The following is a 17,999-nucleotide window of genomic DNA, read 5'->3' on the forward strand; positions in this document are numbered from 1 at the left end:
AAAATCCTTCGATGTCGTGTGCACCCTTTTCGACTGCTCCCGTGGATAGTAATAATTATTTTTATATTGTAAATTATTTGTAGATGGGCGATTAGGCGAATGCGAATTATATAACGCATTATGTAACTTTGTATTATGCTTCTGATAACAAATTTTGCATCTAATTGCTGACACACAATCCTTAACATCGTGGTTACATAAACAATTGGTACATATCTGCAATCCTAAGACTGTATCCAGCCTCTCCTTATAATTCATGGCTGTAAAGGATTTACAGTTAAACGTGACATGATTTGACGATCTGCATATTTTACAGTACGTGTTTTTGCCCATATTGTCATGACCTCGATTACACACTTGCGATGACACGAATTTATTGTTGATCGGCTTATTATTTAGCCGAGGTTGATGTTTTGTAATATGACTCTGCTGAGGTTGATAGCTTGTTGTTTCCAATGCGGTAAATGTTTTTTCCAGGAAGTCCATTAAATCCTTAAGCACCGGTAACTCTTTGGGATCCTTTAGTGATGCAACATATGCTTGATAGGTGCTGTATTCCAGTTTTTGAGACAGAATATGAACTATAATGGTGTCCCAATGTTCTATGCAAATCCCCAGACTCTTGAGCCCATTCAAGCACTCCAAAGTAACATCGTGAAGTTTCTTAATTTGCCGCAGGTTGTCCTTTTCAATCCTTGGGAGCTGCATAAAGCTATTTAGATACGATGTTAGAATATGTTTTTTGTTGTCGTATCTATTAGTGATAATTTTCCAGCATGCGTCATAATTATCGTTGCCAGCTTGTAGTTGGTGTATGAGCCTCTCTGGCTCCTCTCTTAATTTTGATTTTAAATATTGCAGTTTTTCTGCGTTGGAAAGGCTTGAATTTTTGTGGATAGTTTGTTCAAACAAGTCCCGGAATGATACCCATTTTTCAAAACTTCCATTAAATATGGGTATTTCGATACGTGGGGTTAATTTTTCATGCGGGGTGATGTCACGCAATTTCAGGTTTATCTCCTTCCTTTGGCGCCTAAATATTTTTTCCTGCTCGTGATATTTATCTTGATATTCGGAGAAAGTTCCTGCGAGACCGACGTTTATGTCTATGTGATTTTGAAAAATCTCGTCCCAACGCGCCTTAGAATCAGCCAATTCGTCCATTAGTTCAAAATTTTCGGCGGAATCAATATTAAATTCAGCACAATGTTGATTGAATGAGCTGAACAATGCTATCTGCCTGCGAAGTAGTTCTTTAGTTTTTTCCGAACCCCCCTTGATTTCTATAGTATCGTTATCAAACCCCTGTTGCGGCTGAGCCGATTCTAGTGTCTCGAACTCGCTCGCACTTGTACTTGCCTTTGGCGTTTCGATTTGTATTATGTTTTGGTATTCCTGACTTAATGCTTCCTTTACTGAGTGGTATGAGGCTTTGGATCTATCATATTCCCATTCCTTGAAGTACTTATGATCCTTGCTAAGCTCTTTTAACATGTGCTCATGGTTGGATCGAAATTGGCTCCACAATTCTTCCAAATGCGACAGTCGACTTTTAAAATAGTCGGGATGTTTTTTTCTGTCTGCTCCGTCCTTCTTATAATTGTTCATCAATCTTTGAATATCCCCCCATACTTTAAGCTGATCTTGGTATAGTTTATCCATGATTATTTATTGTATGCCCCAAATAAGCAATAATTATTGTGTAACAAATTATTTTTTATATATACTGTTGATCCCTCTGGATCCTTATAAATGTTGGGAAAGGACTTATTTTCTATTGCCTCCCTTTAATAACGATTGACGTCCGTTACCTTCTTCTAGGTTCAAAAGGACGCCGATATACTTTTGACCACTCTAGGTCCTTATAAATGTTGGGACAGGACTTATTTCAATTGCCTCCCTTTATTAACGATTGACGTCCGCTGCCTTCTTCTAGGTTCAAAAGGACGCCGATATACTGTTGACCACTCTGGGTCCTTATAAATGTTGGGACAGGACTTATTTCCCTTTCCTCCCTTTATTAACGATTGACGTCCGCTGCCTTCTTCTAGGTTCAAAAGGACGCCGATATACTGATGCTCCCTCTGGATACTTAACACGTTGCTCTCCTCTTTTCTATTGATGCGGATGATGGTGTTCTACTTGCTTGATGACTCCACAAACCAGCAGTGGGATGTTTTTCCACGGCGCCGATCTTCAGGAAAACGGAGAAAAACGCGAACGCGATCAACTGTACGCGAAAGACCCGCTATTCCCGGATAGCTCGAAGGACCAAAATGTACGGTTCCTGGGTCATCAGGTGGTAGAAATAATAGAAGATTTGTAGATTACCTTATATTCACCACTTCCGTATAACAATAGAATATGAGCGATATAATAGAATTATAATAAAATTATAATTAAACAATTGAAGAGAGTGCCGACGTCTGGCTATGCTCTCGGGGTGTAACTCCGACGATATAGAAAATCGTCATGCTTATAAAGTGATCCAAGTATACAACCAGGGCACGTACATACGTTAGAAATATTCACGTTTGTAGTTGAACATGATGTATGAACCTTGGCACGTACACAGGGAAACATCACGCTTACAAGACTAAGAAACCTAAATAAACAACATACAAAATGTACAGCCTGGGCTCGTACAACGAGGGTACTGTGAAAATAATATATATATATGATGATGACTGTGCTGTGTGTGTGTGTGTGAAAGACGAAAAAAAAATGAGAATGCACGAAACATGGATAAAGGAAAAAATCTATATTAGAGGATTTAACAATGGTGTAAAGTTGTTATATTGGATAAAATCGTTATTTTCTTGAAAGTAGCGCTCCAAACTTTTTAGCTTTGGGCCACAGATTGTTTCATGATCAATTGTTAATCTCAAATCAGCCACATGTGCCTGACATACTTCTTTTCGTCGGCTTCTTTTCCTCGCGATGTTTTCCTTCACACAAAGAGTAGCACGCTGAAGTCACTGTACCAACATTGCTACATTTTTCATATAAAATATATTACCAAGATTTCGATTCTATTCACATCACCGAAGTCTGTCAGTCACGCCGATGTGAATGTCAGCTTACGAAATATATAAGGATAAACAGGAATTTCAAGTACGTGTTCACTGACTTGGCGCTCTGCTGCAGGGTGATGCCCCTTCCGCCTCCCACGCGCACTTCGCCGGGAGTGCTCACCCCGCGGTAGCAGCACGATAGCACCAGCAGCTCGCACCAGCTGTTTATGAGGAGGCAGATCTGGTCGTCGATCTGGTGACATTTAATTATTGTCTAATGAGCTTTACACGTTGCGTAACATATACGAATATAATAACGGTATCAATAATAATAATTTACTGTTTTTACGAATTTCGCAAAATATTTTTATTTGCAAAAATGTATATTATGAAAATTTTAAATTACTTTTCACACGTACGTAATGCAACTCGTCAAAAGTGACGTTAGTTATCCGATTACAAACAGACAATGACAAAACAAAGAAAGATGGCGTTTCGCGCCTTTTTTTTGTTTTTTCTTTTACTATGACACTTGGTTCATTTTTGTATTTGACGGCCAGCAACATTTTCACACAATGAGCGTAATCGATACATTTGTTTTTCCTCTACAGAAGAGCACGACTCACCGAGATGTTTTTGAAGAGCGGCAGACTTTTGCACCATTTGACGATCTTGTACAGCCGGTGGTCGGCGATGTTGCACAGATCTGCGAGGAAGTCTGCGCTGGAGTTCTGAGCCGTGATGCCGCTCGCGGCCAGAAGGGGGTTCGCCGAGGGACTGCCCGTCGACTTGCCGAGTCTGTTCAGCTCCGACTCGTTGTATTGCCAGAGATGCTCCACGTCCATTATTTCCTTTCAACACAAACATCATAGCTTTCGTTAAGTGCGAATTTTAACTAAAGAAAAATGTTATTATATTTATGTCCTGCTAGTTCTCAAATCAAGATCATAAAACGAGAGGAACTGGCAATACATCGTCAGGCACTCTTTTAAATAACCGAGGGTTTTTTTTAGAAGTTATTCACATATCCACTACTGTATGAAATATAATGATTGTAAAGAAATAAAAAATTAAGACTCACTTGCAATAATGGCGGAATGTCAGGCGTGAGTCGGCTGTTGCTGGATTCACCTCGACTGCTGTACGACCCTGGGTTCGAAACCTGGAATTTAAACAAATTTAAATAGAAAAAATCATTTTTTACTCAGATATAGAAAAAAGCAGTAACTCACCGAGCTAAGGCTGGAGGCGTGGCGCATGGTGGTCGGCGCGTGCGCAGAGAGCAGCGAGCCGGTGGACGAGGCGCCGGACAAAGAGTACGAACACTGGTACGTGGAACGTCCGCCTCTGGTGCGGTCTTCTCGGATCGCTGTAACCATATTCCTCATTATCGGAACGTTCGGGCTCGTCGAAATTTGTCCGCGAACGGATCGGTCTCACCTTCCAGCTTCATCCCGCATCCGAGGCACTTGTCGAAGCGGCAGGCCGGGCACTTCTTCCTCGTGGCCACGGTCACGGGGCAGTTGCCCCCTCGGAGGCACATGTAGTTCTTGCGGTTCTGCACGGTGCGCTTGAAGAAGCCCTTGCAAGACTCGCACGAGAATATGCCGTAGTGGAAGCCGCTGATCTTGTCCCCGCATATGGGGCAGGGGCTGCAACGGGAGGAGGATCATGAGCATTGATGCCGTCGATCTTAGATCTTGGGCGGATAGAAATAGGGTTTATTTTTGTCACTTAAGTTGGTGTGCGTTAGGTTGAAAATCTGAACACGGCGGAATAGTATACGTTTTTTAAACGTAGGCTCAGATTTCTTTTTATGTTCTATAAAAAAAATTCTGAGGAGGGACTCTCAATGCCAGAGCACTCGCGAGTGCGTTGCCGGCCTTTTAAGAATTGGTACGCTATTTTCTTGCAGGACCCTAAGTCGAATTGGTTCGGAAATACTTCAGTCGTCAGCTGGTTCCACAAAGGTGGTGGTGGTGCCCAACAAAAACTGTTTTGATGATGATGAACTGTTTTGGGATTGGTCGATTTTAAAATTTAAAATTTGCCAAAAGAGCATTTCCTCACTTTCGCGAACATTTTAAACAATAGTTACCAATACCTATTTATAAGCTGCTGCCTGCTGATCCCCTGATGATGATGGAGTCTGTCGTCCGTCTGCTCCGAGTCGTCGTCGTGGGCGGGTGACGCCGGGTACACGGCAGTTTCGCGATATAGAAGGTGAGGGTGGCGACTCTGGAGAAAGAAAATATATTTCACACTCATTGAAATATCCTGATCTTCACCATGCCGATGAGGCAGATGATTATCATCGACACCGACCTGCACTGGCGAATGCGTGGGCGAGAACTCCGAGCTGTAGGAGTAGCAGGAGGAGTGCGAAGCGTCGCTGTTGTTCCGCGAGAGAGAGGGCGTGTAGTGCCGCGAGGGGCGGGGGCTGGCCGAGGGGCTGCTGTAGACGCTGAGAGGAGAAGAAGGTTTTACTATAACACACAATCACAGTACACGATTCGATTCAATAATTAATTAATTACCTGTGTGTGTACATAGAATGAACCGCCGAGTCGGTACTGGCGCTGGACTGCACCCGCGGAAGCCTGCCCATGAGCGGTGATCCGTGAGCTCCCAACGGCTTCTCCATGCCGAGGGACTCGCATTTTAATTCTGAAACAGTAAAATGTAATTAGTTTAAAGTCTTCCTTGAATTATTACAACTCGATCACGATCTCTCACCCGATAGCAGCGTCTCCTTCTTGATGGTCAAGTTCTGCACTTCAGTGATGGAGTTCTGCATCGGGATCTGTTCGTAGTGGTCGGACAAGGCCAGGGATTTAGCGCTACTCGTGGGCGATGACGGGCGACGAGCTAGTGAAAGGCTGTTGTCTGTCAGTACTGATATCTGAAATAAGAGCACCAGGGTTTTAGGATATAAAAAACAATAATTATTAACAATAAAACAATAACCCATATGAATGGTTTTGGGACGATCTATTAAGAAAATGAACCAAAAAAACTAATCGATATCGCAATCTTAAATTTGTCGTTCTCTTTCTGAGCCTCGGATGCCTATCTGTATTAGTTAGAAAGGTTTGAAAATAATATATTTCCTTAAAAATATAGTTTCCTTGGATTCCTTTGAGTACAATTTAATCTTCGAAACTAATCCTCTGTTAATACAATATCTGAGCCAGTCGTTCGTGAGGCACGGTGAAACGCTAGCAAACCTTAGATGCAGTTCGAGTAGAAAGTTATTAATGTAATGCATGGAACCAGTTCTTTGAACCAGTCTGATAAGTTCCATCATAAAGGTCTCGCGATTTATTAAAACCAAAGCTTTCGAGATAATCTTACGTACACTTTGGTTTTAGTTACTATACGTGCAATCAGAAATATTTTACAAAATTCGCACGCTTTTAGCGCCCGTGCCGATGTTGATCGACGTTGTTCTCTCCGTAGCTCAAATATTGCAACTTGGGCCTATTTCTTTTTAGTAATGTTTTTTTCTAGGTCTACACATATATTTATCAAATCAAATGCAAAATATTGTAAAACCTATTTTAAAAATTAAGGAGTTTTAAAAAAATCTGCTTGTTTTCTCAATAAAAATACAAAAGTATTACTATTACTCTAGTAAAAAAAATACTTAATTTTATGTGGATTGTTTTTCGCGCCAGTTGGCCTCCTTGTTGTTTTCAATAAACGAACGAAACAATATTACAAAAATTATTAAACAAAGTTTCATTTGCATACGCAAAACAAGTAGTGCGTTAAATAATTCGGCCGAAATGACATCGGGCTGTATTCAAATATTTGGTCTGCGGCTAGAGTGAAAATGTCACTTACTCTATTCATACTGAGACTCCTCTGATGAGGCTGCAGAGGGGCATACTTCAAATCCAGAACCCTCTCGTCGTCGATGCTGTGGAACGGCTCCGTCTTCACATTCTCAGACTTTATTGTGACGTTCCGAAGCGTATCCAAGGAGTCCCGAGACGACTGCAGATCGATAGAATTGCTGTTTTCATCTGGTTAAATCATTACAATCTGTTAATGTTCATTAGATGTTATAGTTGTTGTATCTTCTTATTTTTTAGAAAACAAAATTAGGACAAACACAAGATACAAAATGACGTACATACAAAAATATGAAAAGCGGTGCTGTCTCTATAAAATACGACTAGCGAAATCAAGTAGATACAAAATGCTGTGTTAAATAACTAAAGAAAACTATCAGTATTAGCAATGTTCAAAATTCAGCCATTTTATTTCATATAAATATAATACCGTTGTTGACACTCGTGTCTATGACCATCTCGTGGTCGGACAGCTCCCCCTCCCACGACATCGGCCTCTCCTGTTCCTCGCCACTCATGGAGGATCGCTTCTTTTTATTTCTCATGTTCACCTGAAAGTCATTTATCATTTCACTGCTTTATTTGTCTCTCACTCTCGTATACTTTGAATTCTTAGGCAAAAGACCCGGTAAGAAGGTGGAAATCAGTAGCGGGTGGAACGTGGAACGTTGGAGAATAAAATCCTTTGTCTATAAAAATTAAAATGGTGTATTAAGGGACCTTACCTCGTACTGACGTTGTGTAAAGTCAATTTTAGAGATCTCGGCGTCGGTCGAGTCTTCATCGTGAGGCACTGAAGAGACGCTGATGCGCACACCGCTCGAACTGTATGAGAACTGGCCTGAAATGTTAGGATCTCATTAGTAAAAGAGATATACCAACAAACGTATCAAATAATGATAGACCAGGGCTCTAATACAGGGTTTTTAATGGTATTTTTTTTAGTAATTTCAAATTTATAGGTATTTGTGGAACGGAAAAGAAAAACTGACAACGCCATCTATTGGATCAACGTAAATTCTAAATTAATTAATAGATGGCGCTAATAGTCCGTATTTACGCAAATTGTTTGTAATTAAAATCTGAAATAATTAATAAATTATTCATATTTAAAAGCTTCTGTGAATGAAAGAAGCAACTTCTTCTTTCACAAAAAAATTTACGCAAATTTAGGGCTTAATTAAAAAATAGTAAATATAAAATCTAAATATTTCCATCAAGTTTTTAAATGGCATTCGACAATTCATTACTTTAAGGAATATGACTTTTATTGATTACTAGTTAAAGTTCACGTACCGCTAGTCGTATCAGGTCCAGGCATACTGATAGTGGTCACAGAAATATGTCCGCCTTCCACTTTCACTGCTTCTCCTTCACTAGTCATCGCGTTCATTGTTTCAACATTACAAAATTTCACAATACTAAAGCACCTCACTTAAGTCCATAAATACGTAGAAAAATATTTAATTGATCATCTCCCGTTAGGTGTGAAGGCATCGTTCAGTCTTGTCGTGGAAGCCCAGTGGAAGATGGGACATTTCCATGATGTGGAAATAGGCGATACGTTTGGTGTTGGTCTCGGCCAAGTCGTCATTTTGTTATCTGTAAACGATATAATATTTATAAATAAACCAATTCCATAATGCAACTTAAGAAAAATAAAAAAAATATGAAACCTCATTTATCAAATATTCAACAAAGAATTAAAAAATATTCGACCATTAATAAAAAGTAAAAAACGGAAACACCGCGTGGATTCAAATTCAAAATTGGAATAAAACTGCTCGAAAACGGTGTTTGTGTACACACACGACACGCGTAGCGTTCGAGCGTCGCGCGGCCTTGCCGGCGTACCCAGTGTTGTGCGATAGCGCTCATTTATCGATAGACACACGACCTCCATGTCATTGGCATTGTGTTTACATAGCGCGGAGTCAATAAGTTTCAATTATCACAAGCTGACCGCATATAATGGAACGGTATTTACACGTTTTGTAAAATTCAAGTACGTCTATTTATGTCAGTGTTTTGCAGAATCGACCTGATCATGAAAAATAACATATTTAAACAGCGATTACAATACAGCAAATCTTATTACAATATTACTTTCAAATTACTAATGTTCACTTTAATAATGCCGTGAAATATTTTCACGACACGTGTCTTATTGATTTTGATAATAATCAAAATAAATAAGATATAGTTATCGACATGAACAATCCCTAGCGGAGTGGGGGGATCGGCCTTCACGAAGCCGGTTAGCGGTCGGTCATTTCGCCTTTCGTAGACTGCTCCGCCGCTCCCGATAAAACCATTCCCTCAACGATTTGTATATTTAACGAAATACATATTTTAACTCGTCGAAGCCGATGACTTCGTCCACACTTATTGTAAGAGTTTAAATACTTTATTGGAGTATCAACAAAGGTTAACGACCATAGAAGTTACGTGCGTGTGTTTTTTCCAATATTATTATTCAAGTTTACCACATGAAATATAACGCTATCTACAGTATAAGTTACAATCTAAATTTCCAAATGACTATTATAGTAAACATCTTTTTTTTTAGATTTCACCCGCAATCTTAAAATTACTTTATTTGAATCTTCTTTCTGAATTGATCAGCTCACTACCAAATTAAGCTCCGGATAAGTATTTCCGTTATGTACCTGAAGAAGTGCCTGAACTTCTAAGTTTGGTTATTTCAGACGGATTTTTGGAAAATTACTGCTAGAAATGTTAATATAATTTTAATTATAACTAAGACACTTTATAGTAAGTATAATGTCTTTTTTTTCATTTTTTTTTCTCCACGCAGAGCGTATTGACACAGACAAAGGTTAGGAAACAGAACAGTAAATAAAAAATGTAACATCGGAAGCATACTGTCTTCAGGCACAATGAATGGACAATGTTAGCAACCACATTCGTTGCCATGGTAACCGGCCAACTGTCAATTACACAATGCACCGCTCAGTGCACGAGCTATTAGGAAATCTCTGCGTTGACGCCAATTGCTTCATTCAGATGCTATCCAGTTTTAAATGAGAACGGAAAGAAAAAAATACACGGTTTAAGACAGGTGCAAAGTTATGTATTCCTTTGGAGGACGTTTAAATGGAATTACAATGAAACAATCTTATTTAAAAATTTATTACGAATAATGTGAGATCGAGATGGCGTCATGTGGCCTAGACAAGGCCGGCCATACTGAATACTGATACGTCCTTTGTTTCACAATTGATTGATACAATTATTTTTTGTTTAAATAATTCTTCTTTGAATAATTGACAAATACTTTTATAATGTTCAAGTTCTTATCTCTCGCCCGCGACTCACGAAAAATAACTCAGAAATTGATAAGATCCAAACGTGTTCTTAGAATAAAAGACATTTCTGAATGTGCATATTTGAATGAATGTTCCACTTAAGCACCTTATCCATCCTGTCATATTTGACAAAGAATCAAAAGCTGCTGAAGCAACGCCTATGTTAGCATAATTATTGTTTACAAATACGAAATAACACTAGAAGTAAATTTATTATTTTTCCCGTACGCCGCATCAATTATCTCTCAATCTCTTTATAAGAAAACGTCTAATATGCAATTAACTTCGTGAAGTTTCTCACTCAGAGAGACACGGCGACGACCGATTATTCTGTTGAGGTCATAGCATTATCTATGACGTGTATCGTACCATGCTCAACGAATTCTGATAGATACAGGTTGAATTAGATAAAATAACGATACTAATGTTAAAAGAAAATACTTCGGCATTACTGCAGTGCCTTCTCTTCAACGTGCCTGATGAGTATGGGCCACAGCTGGGGCTAACCTCCTGAAAAGGGCACATATGACTCGGTGTCCGTTAAGATTATTACGTCTATTTAATGATTATATTTTGTTTCGTGTATAAATTTTATTCATTTGTTGTGCATTCTTGTCAATTTAGGGTCAACTGTTAGGGGTAATATTTTATGAAAAAATAAATATTTTTGTAGCGAATTAAAGCAGTATATATTAACAGGCATTCAAATATATGCTTTACAAGGTCAAACACACTGGATTTAATACAAAATAAAACCAACAAAATCGAACAAAGTTCCTTTACAATGTCAGCCAAGGCCTATTTTTCAATGGTGTCTTAATAAACAGAAAAAAAGAAGATCATTGACTCTAGCTCAACATAGCTCCATGTCATTAGCGTTTAGAAAACTTCCCGTGTCCTTGACCGTGATTAGAGGTCGTTCTAGTACATCGCACCCTCACCCACGCAGACTGAATTAGAAGAGTTGAATATTCTGATACCAGCAATTAACTTGCTTCAACTACGGCCATACCTTGCACTGTTTAATCCTGATTATACATGTTACACAAAAATAAATATATATTACCAGTACACGTGAAAACTTATTCGATATTTTCTCAAATAAAACTAGACAGCAGCTGTCCAAACTTATATTTGCAAATAACGTAACAACGTAGAACATGTACTGTGGCATTTATTTGTTTAGCGTCAGGTCGTGAGTAACTGTGCGTTGCCACTTAAGCCCGTGTCGTGAAGGACAAAGAAGGCTCACTTAGTATCTCGGTCTCTTACGCTCGAGGCAGCTGGCCCGTAGCCCTCGGGCCTCGGGGTAGACGAGGATGAGGCACAGATTTATTGGATCAGAACCGTTCGTCCTGTTTTCCAATATTTTCGTGCAACTGTTCATTGTGCACATACTATAAAGGGCACATCCACATGGGTTGGGTCAGAATTAAGAATCGGCAAGCTAGATAAATTTATACTATAAACAGAGTATAACACTGTTCAATGGCAAATATTAAAGTCCCTTGCTATCTACAGCCAAAACCGTGTTTGCGACAATTCGATACTTTATCGATGTCATAAGCACTGGTTGCACCTAAACCGGTAAGTTTGAATTAAGCATTTGTTTTTTATGAATTTTAGTGGAGAACGGCAGCTCGCCCAAGGTAATAGAAGGGATTTTCCGCGGAAAGTGAACGTGTCACACAATACACATAATATATGAACACACTATGGGGCAAATGTTAACAGAACCAAAAATAATGATTCACGGGGGGTTTTTTATTCGCGAGAAGAGCAGTCTTGGCCTAGTGGCTCTCATCTCTGAGCTGAGCATTTGTGCAAATGGATCTTCTATGTGCTTTTTAACATTCGTTCATACGATTAAGAAAGACATCGTGAGGAAAGCGGCTCGCCTTAGATCCAAAAAGTCGAGGGCGTGTGTTAAGCACAGAAAGCTCATCACCTACTTGCCTATAAGACAAATGATCATGAAGCCTGTTTGCTGATAAAGTTGTAGCCGCACTGATGTTTTTCAATACACAAGTAGACGTTCAGGTACCTGAACCAGAGTCACTTTATGTAACGACGTGTTTGACGTCTGTTTCGAAGCGTTTGCGAAGTTCTCCTTTACATTTTCCAGTGTATATCTTGAAGTAATTTGCCTGAACAACGAAAACTAATACGAGTTCAAGTAAATGTTGTACACCTTGGATTGAGCGCAATAAACATTATTACTTCGTTCTTACACAACGTTCGGTTGACCTCCTGAAATCGATTATATATAATATGTATATGTCTCTGTGTCCGTGTAGGTACTTTACACAACTAAAAACATCGGTAGTGTTATGGTTAAGTTGGTAACGTCCAAATGCTTTAGGAAGGACATAAATATTGTGACAATTTGGATTAAATTCTTTTGATTATTCAAGTTGTATAATCGCTATCGCTATTGAGAGATAAAGAGTATCCAGGTTATTAGATTAACATTTCCAAATGCTGAATGTAATGTTAGCATTTAGAATGGCTGTAATTATTATAATTATATTATGTATTGTAATACAACTTGATAAGCATATCATCCTACATGAAAAGGCTTTGTTGGGCCGATGAAACGTCACTTAACATTAATAAAATTTCCGCGATATTTCAATTATTTAATCCGTATTTCAACGAAATGTATAAGTTCACTGAAGGAATGTCGTTTCGATTGTATCTACATTTAATTACATATTTGTCAATGAATCACACTTAGCCTTGCCTAATGGCGGCGAAAGGAAATTCTTAAGCTATTTAGCATCTCTATTTTAGTTTCATTAGCTGTGTTGGCTTAGTGGGGCCAGCGCGACTCTCATCCCTGAGGTCGTAGGCCCTATCTGCCAATGGACATGGAATGTGAATTCTCTATTACATTAACAAGGAATCATGAAACACATACAAAAATCTGAGACCCGAAAAAGATTGCAGCGCCACTTATTTATTTGTATTTTAGTTTCATATACTCACTGTACATAGGCTTAGTTTGTACTTCGTTCTTTCAATCTACACCATATAGAATCGTTTTTCTTTATGAATTTTATATGAGCAAAAGCTGGAAATGTGTACGATTAACAAAAGTACCTAGTAGTAATTATACAAAATAAGTTAATTAAAATCCTCTTTTTTATCCTACTCTTACTTCCACTAACAAACTATAAAATGACACAAAAAACACGCATTAAACTTCGATCCTACGTAGCCGGTCTAACAGTAATCACATACATCTACCAAAAATCAAAACCGAATACAGTCGCAAAAATATATCCTATTTTGGAGTGAGACTTTACAACAGCTCCCGAAATACCTAGTTAAAATACGCCTGCGAAGTTTTTTTGTAGATGTACTCTAATGCAATATCAGCCTATTTATATTTGTCGTTGTAAACCTTGGCCAGCTTCGATCCTTGAGTGAACATGAAATCTTGAACTCGGCGTTTTGATAGTGACATATACAGGGGAATGCTTAACCGATATTTATATATGATTATTATTTATAGAATAATCCTAAATATGAGTAAATGCAAGCTTCACAAAGCCAACTCGCCTTGAAGTGTCAACGTGGTGTGGAATGCGGTTGTATCGACCCATTTACTGAATCCCCACCGCTGAGCTTTCTTGTACCACTTTTACATGAGTTTCCGTGTTGCAAAACGTATTGTTTCCCTAATTATCGAGTACTTAAAGCCGTAACATATTTAGGCTTTGTACGAGTTGTGAAAGCATTTCAATATGACTATTCAGCGATCTAATAATTACGCAATACAGGAAAGTTTCTTGCCAGTTCTTCTTGCCCGCTCTACGCCCTTGACATGTGAACTGGTAGTAAATGTAAATTTACAATTAATTTAACTTCTTTTCTGACGTTCATAAGTGTTAACGTATATGAATAAAGTTATTTTAAGTTTGAGTTTGAATATTACTCGGAATAGTTCTTACTAGTCGGTGTAACTAAACAAATTGTTTTATGGTCAAATACAGTAAGTAAACAGAAAATTAACATTGTCGTCCCTTATTCATACAAATGAAAATCAGCAGAATTTTCCAAATTCCGTCGAGTATAACAGAATGATACCTATATGTATGTTATACTCTGGTTACATATTCGATAATAAACATATCAATAATTAGGTTATTTAATAAACAAGGAGCTAATTAATAATAAAAATAAAATTGAAAGCATATTTTTTAATTTATTTATGTTTACCATAATCGTTATGTAAAAAGATTGCATAACATAGTTTAGATATACGAGTAACGTTGTATATGATGTGGTGATATTTATTAAATATTTTAATGAATATTTAAAACGTATGTGTGACATACATTTTAACACACAAATATTCCAAGACTTCTTTACTTACATTGTTAATTATTACTATTATTTTTTATAGGTATTTCTATTATTATTATTAAATCATATTTCATGTTTTGCGCTAACTGTTGTCTCTTGTGGTCTCTGGCAGAATGACCAGGGCTGTGGTACCCGTCTGCTCCTCAGCATAATGCTGAGCCAGGACCAGTTACTGCCACAACACACACACACATTATACACGGAAAATTGACCTTATTCCTTTTCTTTATTGAATATTATAATTTGTGTGTTTCGTTAGTAATAAATGTTAAGTTACAGATTTCACTTATTTCACATTACTTGGATTCAAATATATTTATGTGAGTAAAGTTCGTAAAATCGGCCATAGAATATAATAAACAGCTTTATAGATTAAATGTTACTGAAGCTGTGTTTATTAAAACAACATTCTCCAATGAGTCACGCCAAAGAATCGCAAATTCATTCGAATCCAGACAGGGTTAATTGGATAAAGTTATGGCGGCAATGAAATAGATTAATCTAACTTTATTTATAATTAATATGGGCTCAAGTAATTTGTTTGGTCTAGTAGTTTTAGTATTTCTGAAGAGGCAAGAACTGAGACGATTTCCAAATTGTTACTAATCCTCTCTTTACGTCATGACGTGTGCTTATCTTGAAGATTATAAATATTACCGTCTATTGTAATTGATTGTAATTTCTCCTTAAAAATACCAATAGTTATAAATATTTTATCTCAAGTCAAAGGGTGTGTTCTCATTACATTAAAGAAATTCGATTTGGCATGAGATATCGATTACAATCACCACTAATATTTAGTTATTTTAAAATGTTTTTCCCTAAATGTTGGTTTCGGCGCCATTTTGCCATCGAGACCAGTTTCTGAGTCACGTTTAATGGTTTCGTAGAAGTCGAATGATCATACCAGTTGCCGAATCTTTCGTGCTTTCCTTTGTTTTATAATTCATCAGTTTTAGAGAATTGATATTGGAGTTAGATGAGAAAGAATAGAGAAAACACCCATCTATCTATACTCATCTATCCGGCTATTTTCATTCAATACAAACACAATTGAACACACAAAATTTTCCTTTATTAACATTTGTCTTTTGTGCTTGAACAGATTAATGTAGTTTTTTAGCAATAATTTCTCATCAACCCATTTAAAAAAACGGGCTTATTAGTGCAACATTAACATAATATATCGCATAACGGTTCAAGGCATTACAGATCGTATCCGTGCTACAGAATTGTGTCACAGACTACCGCTAGGGTCACCCGAGATCCACCGCACAAATGTCAGGCAACTATAACGTTGGGGAATCGTGAGAGACGCCGAAGTACGGTCAAAACACCTATGCCTACCCCCTGAGCCTATCTTTTATTTTGTACCTTTTGTATTGTATTATTTCATGATGATATATTTCATTGATATATTGTATTATAACTTAAAACAATATTAGTAAATAAGGCATGGTAGCTTAGTAAAGCTTGTTTTTTAATGTCGGTTAAGAAGAACTTTTCATGTCAGACTGATATCACATATACATAAATCTTTAATTATTTGGATATGCTATATTTTTAAGTTATATTCCAAATATTAACTTTCGACTGCTTTTTTTATGATTGTTTTAGTAAAATAACAAATCTATCAACCCCTTCATTTTTATTTCGAACACGATCAAACTTCCTCGTTTTAACAAAAATCGTCTAGATACTTAATTTATTATCTACGCTTTAAATACTTGGCAATTTGGCACAAAGCTTCATTTCCATAACACGTCATGCTTCCTGCCAGCGAAGGCCAAATGTAAAAAGTTAGCCGCACCAAGGTACCAAGCAATCGAAATCCTTTGGCTTATAACGTACAAATCATAACCTAAAATAATCACAGTTTCATTATTCTTGTGTTATGTTGTTTGTGGTGTCTAGGTCCATGGAATATATTTGCGGCACCTTCTCAATAAACTTTGATTAGTTTTAGAAAATACATTATTTTAACTTCATAACGGAATCCCGTTTGAGTACCCGTTGAATTGTAAAAAGAAAATATTTTCAAAATGGAACAAGCACGTGAATTCACAATAAGAAGGTTCATATCTATGCTCTATTGTCTATAGACTTCATAGGTACCAAGCGGCAGACGCGCGCTGACTCACACGGCCGCGCGCTTCCGCCTGATAGCAAGGTCACCGGCCGAGACGCACACACTCAAATACACTCACACAGGCTCACATGAAAGCAGTGAGAGTACACTCATGCACATAAGCGCATACGATGAATTTGCAAGGCTGTTGAAATTTACCTTCGCGTTATTACAACACATCGACTCGTTAATGAAATGGTCATTTTCTTTTACACGGGGATTTAAATTATATTAATCGGCAAATTACTGTTGTATAATTAATTAGTAATTTATAACAGCGGTTGTTGACATCCGCATGGCATAGCTACAAAATGCCAAAAGATTGTCAAAACAAGTCTATTTCAGTTTGCATTCGAGGCCGTGTTGCAAGTTTCATTTCGTACTTGTATTGTGTGTGCTCTTCAAAATGATTAATATTTTTTTTAATAATTCCGAGTTCAATACCGTCTGTAGTTATATTTTACATTCATTGACATATTTTCTAGTGAATAAATGAAAGAGAGATTATTAAAAAACGAAATTACACGGAGAGTGATCTAAAAGATGATAACTTTTGTTACGTATACTTCAAGGCAAACCTAGGTGTAAAATTAAATCTAATTATTACAGTTGTTTAACGGCTAATCAATCTCATCCGGCGTAAGCCAAACAATGAGCCCAGATCCTATTTCGAAATTCATTTTGCAATTAAACCGACGGAGAATGGCTGATGCATGTTCTGATAACAATTCTTGCTTACGGTTTGCGAATTTTACACAAATTTAACGGTAACTATTATGAAATTACGAATTTTAGAAATTCTATGCTTTTTCAAAACAAACAAATAAGGAATTAAAGTTGAAAAGCAATTTCAAAGACTAAAAGGTACTAAATGAAAATATGAAATACATCATAAAAACGATCTTAGAATTATATCAAAACACTCGATTAAAACTTTGTAAGCTTTCAAAGTGTTTAAGCTATAAAATGCAATATCTTTTGCATAATATATTATGCATGCAATAGCGAAGTGGCTGAATGAAAACCGTTATTAAGCATATCGTATATAATATATGTATTGTTTTTGCAATACTAGTACTACCCACGCATTAGTTGCCTTGGTTAAGCAATTAACATATACGAAGGTGTGTCTAGTGTCACAGCACCACCTAAATCGGAAACAGGGGTGTTAAATATGACGTTTCTATCTGTTTATATGTATATGTCTGTCTGGGTAAGCATCGAAATAAAGATAATTTTCACGTTCTTTTAAACGTACCTATCTAAATTGAATAAATCTTTAAAAAACTATGTAGAGACA

The 17,999-nt window shown here is 37.3% G+C and overlaps 1 protein-coding gene across 2 annotated transcripts in view; it reads right to left on the reverse strand.

The window, feature by feature from the left end:
* LOC110999148 (nuclear hormone receptor FTZ-F1 beta) overlaps positions 1-17,999 on the reverse strand; it is a 29,268-nt gene that overhangs the window by 10,099 nt on the left and 1,170 nt on the right. The window contains exons 2-14 of one of the 2 annotated variants that reach the window (XM_022268073.2): positions 8,168-8,473; positions 7,597-7,712; positions 7,302-7,422; positions 6,861-7,042; positions 5,751-5,916; positions 5,552-5,681; positions 5,340-5,478; positions 5,119-5,252; positions 4,455-4,666; positions 4,247-4,383; positions 4,096-4,176; positions 3,641-3,865; positions 3,131-3,267 (exon numbers count right to left, since the gene is read on the reverse strand). In XM_022268073.2, coding sequence (XP_022123765.2) covers positions 3,131-3,267; positions 3,641-3,865; positions 4,096-4,176; positions 4,247-4,383; positions 4,455-4,666; positions 5,119-5,252; positions 5,340-5,478; positions 5,552-5,681; positions 5,751-5,916; positions 6,861-7,042; positions 7,302-7,422; positions 7,597-7,712; positions 8,168-8,264 — 1,877 coding nt within the window. In that variant the 5' untranslated portion in view covers positions 8,265-8,473. Of the gene's footprint in view, positions 1-3,118; positions 3,268-3,640; positions 3,866-4,095; positions 4,177-4,246; positions 4,384-4,454; positions 4,667-5,118; positions 5,253-5,339; positions 5,479-5,551; positions 5,682-5,750; positions 5,917-6,860; positions 7,043-7,301; positions 7,423-7,596; positions 7,713-8,167; positions 8,474-17,999 lie in introns of both variants that reach the window. The other variant, XM_045632119.1, reaches the window with a different exon arrangement.

Source organism: Pieris rapae, chromosome 2 (assembly GCF_905147795.1).
Source record: "Pieris rapae chromosome 2, ilPieRapa1.1, whole genome shotgun sequence".
In the NCBI taxonomy this organism is placed as follows: domain Eukaryota; kingdom Metazoa; phylum Arthropoda; class Insecta; order Lepidoptera; family Pieridae; genus Pieris; species Pieris rapae.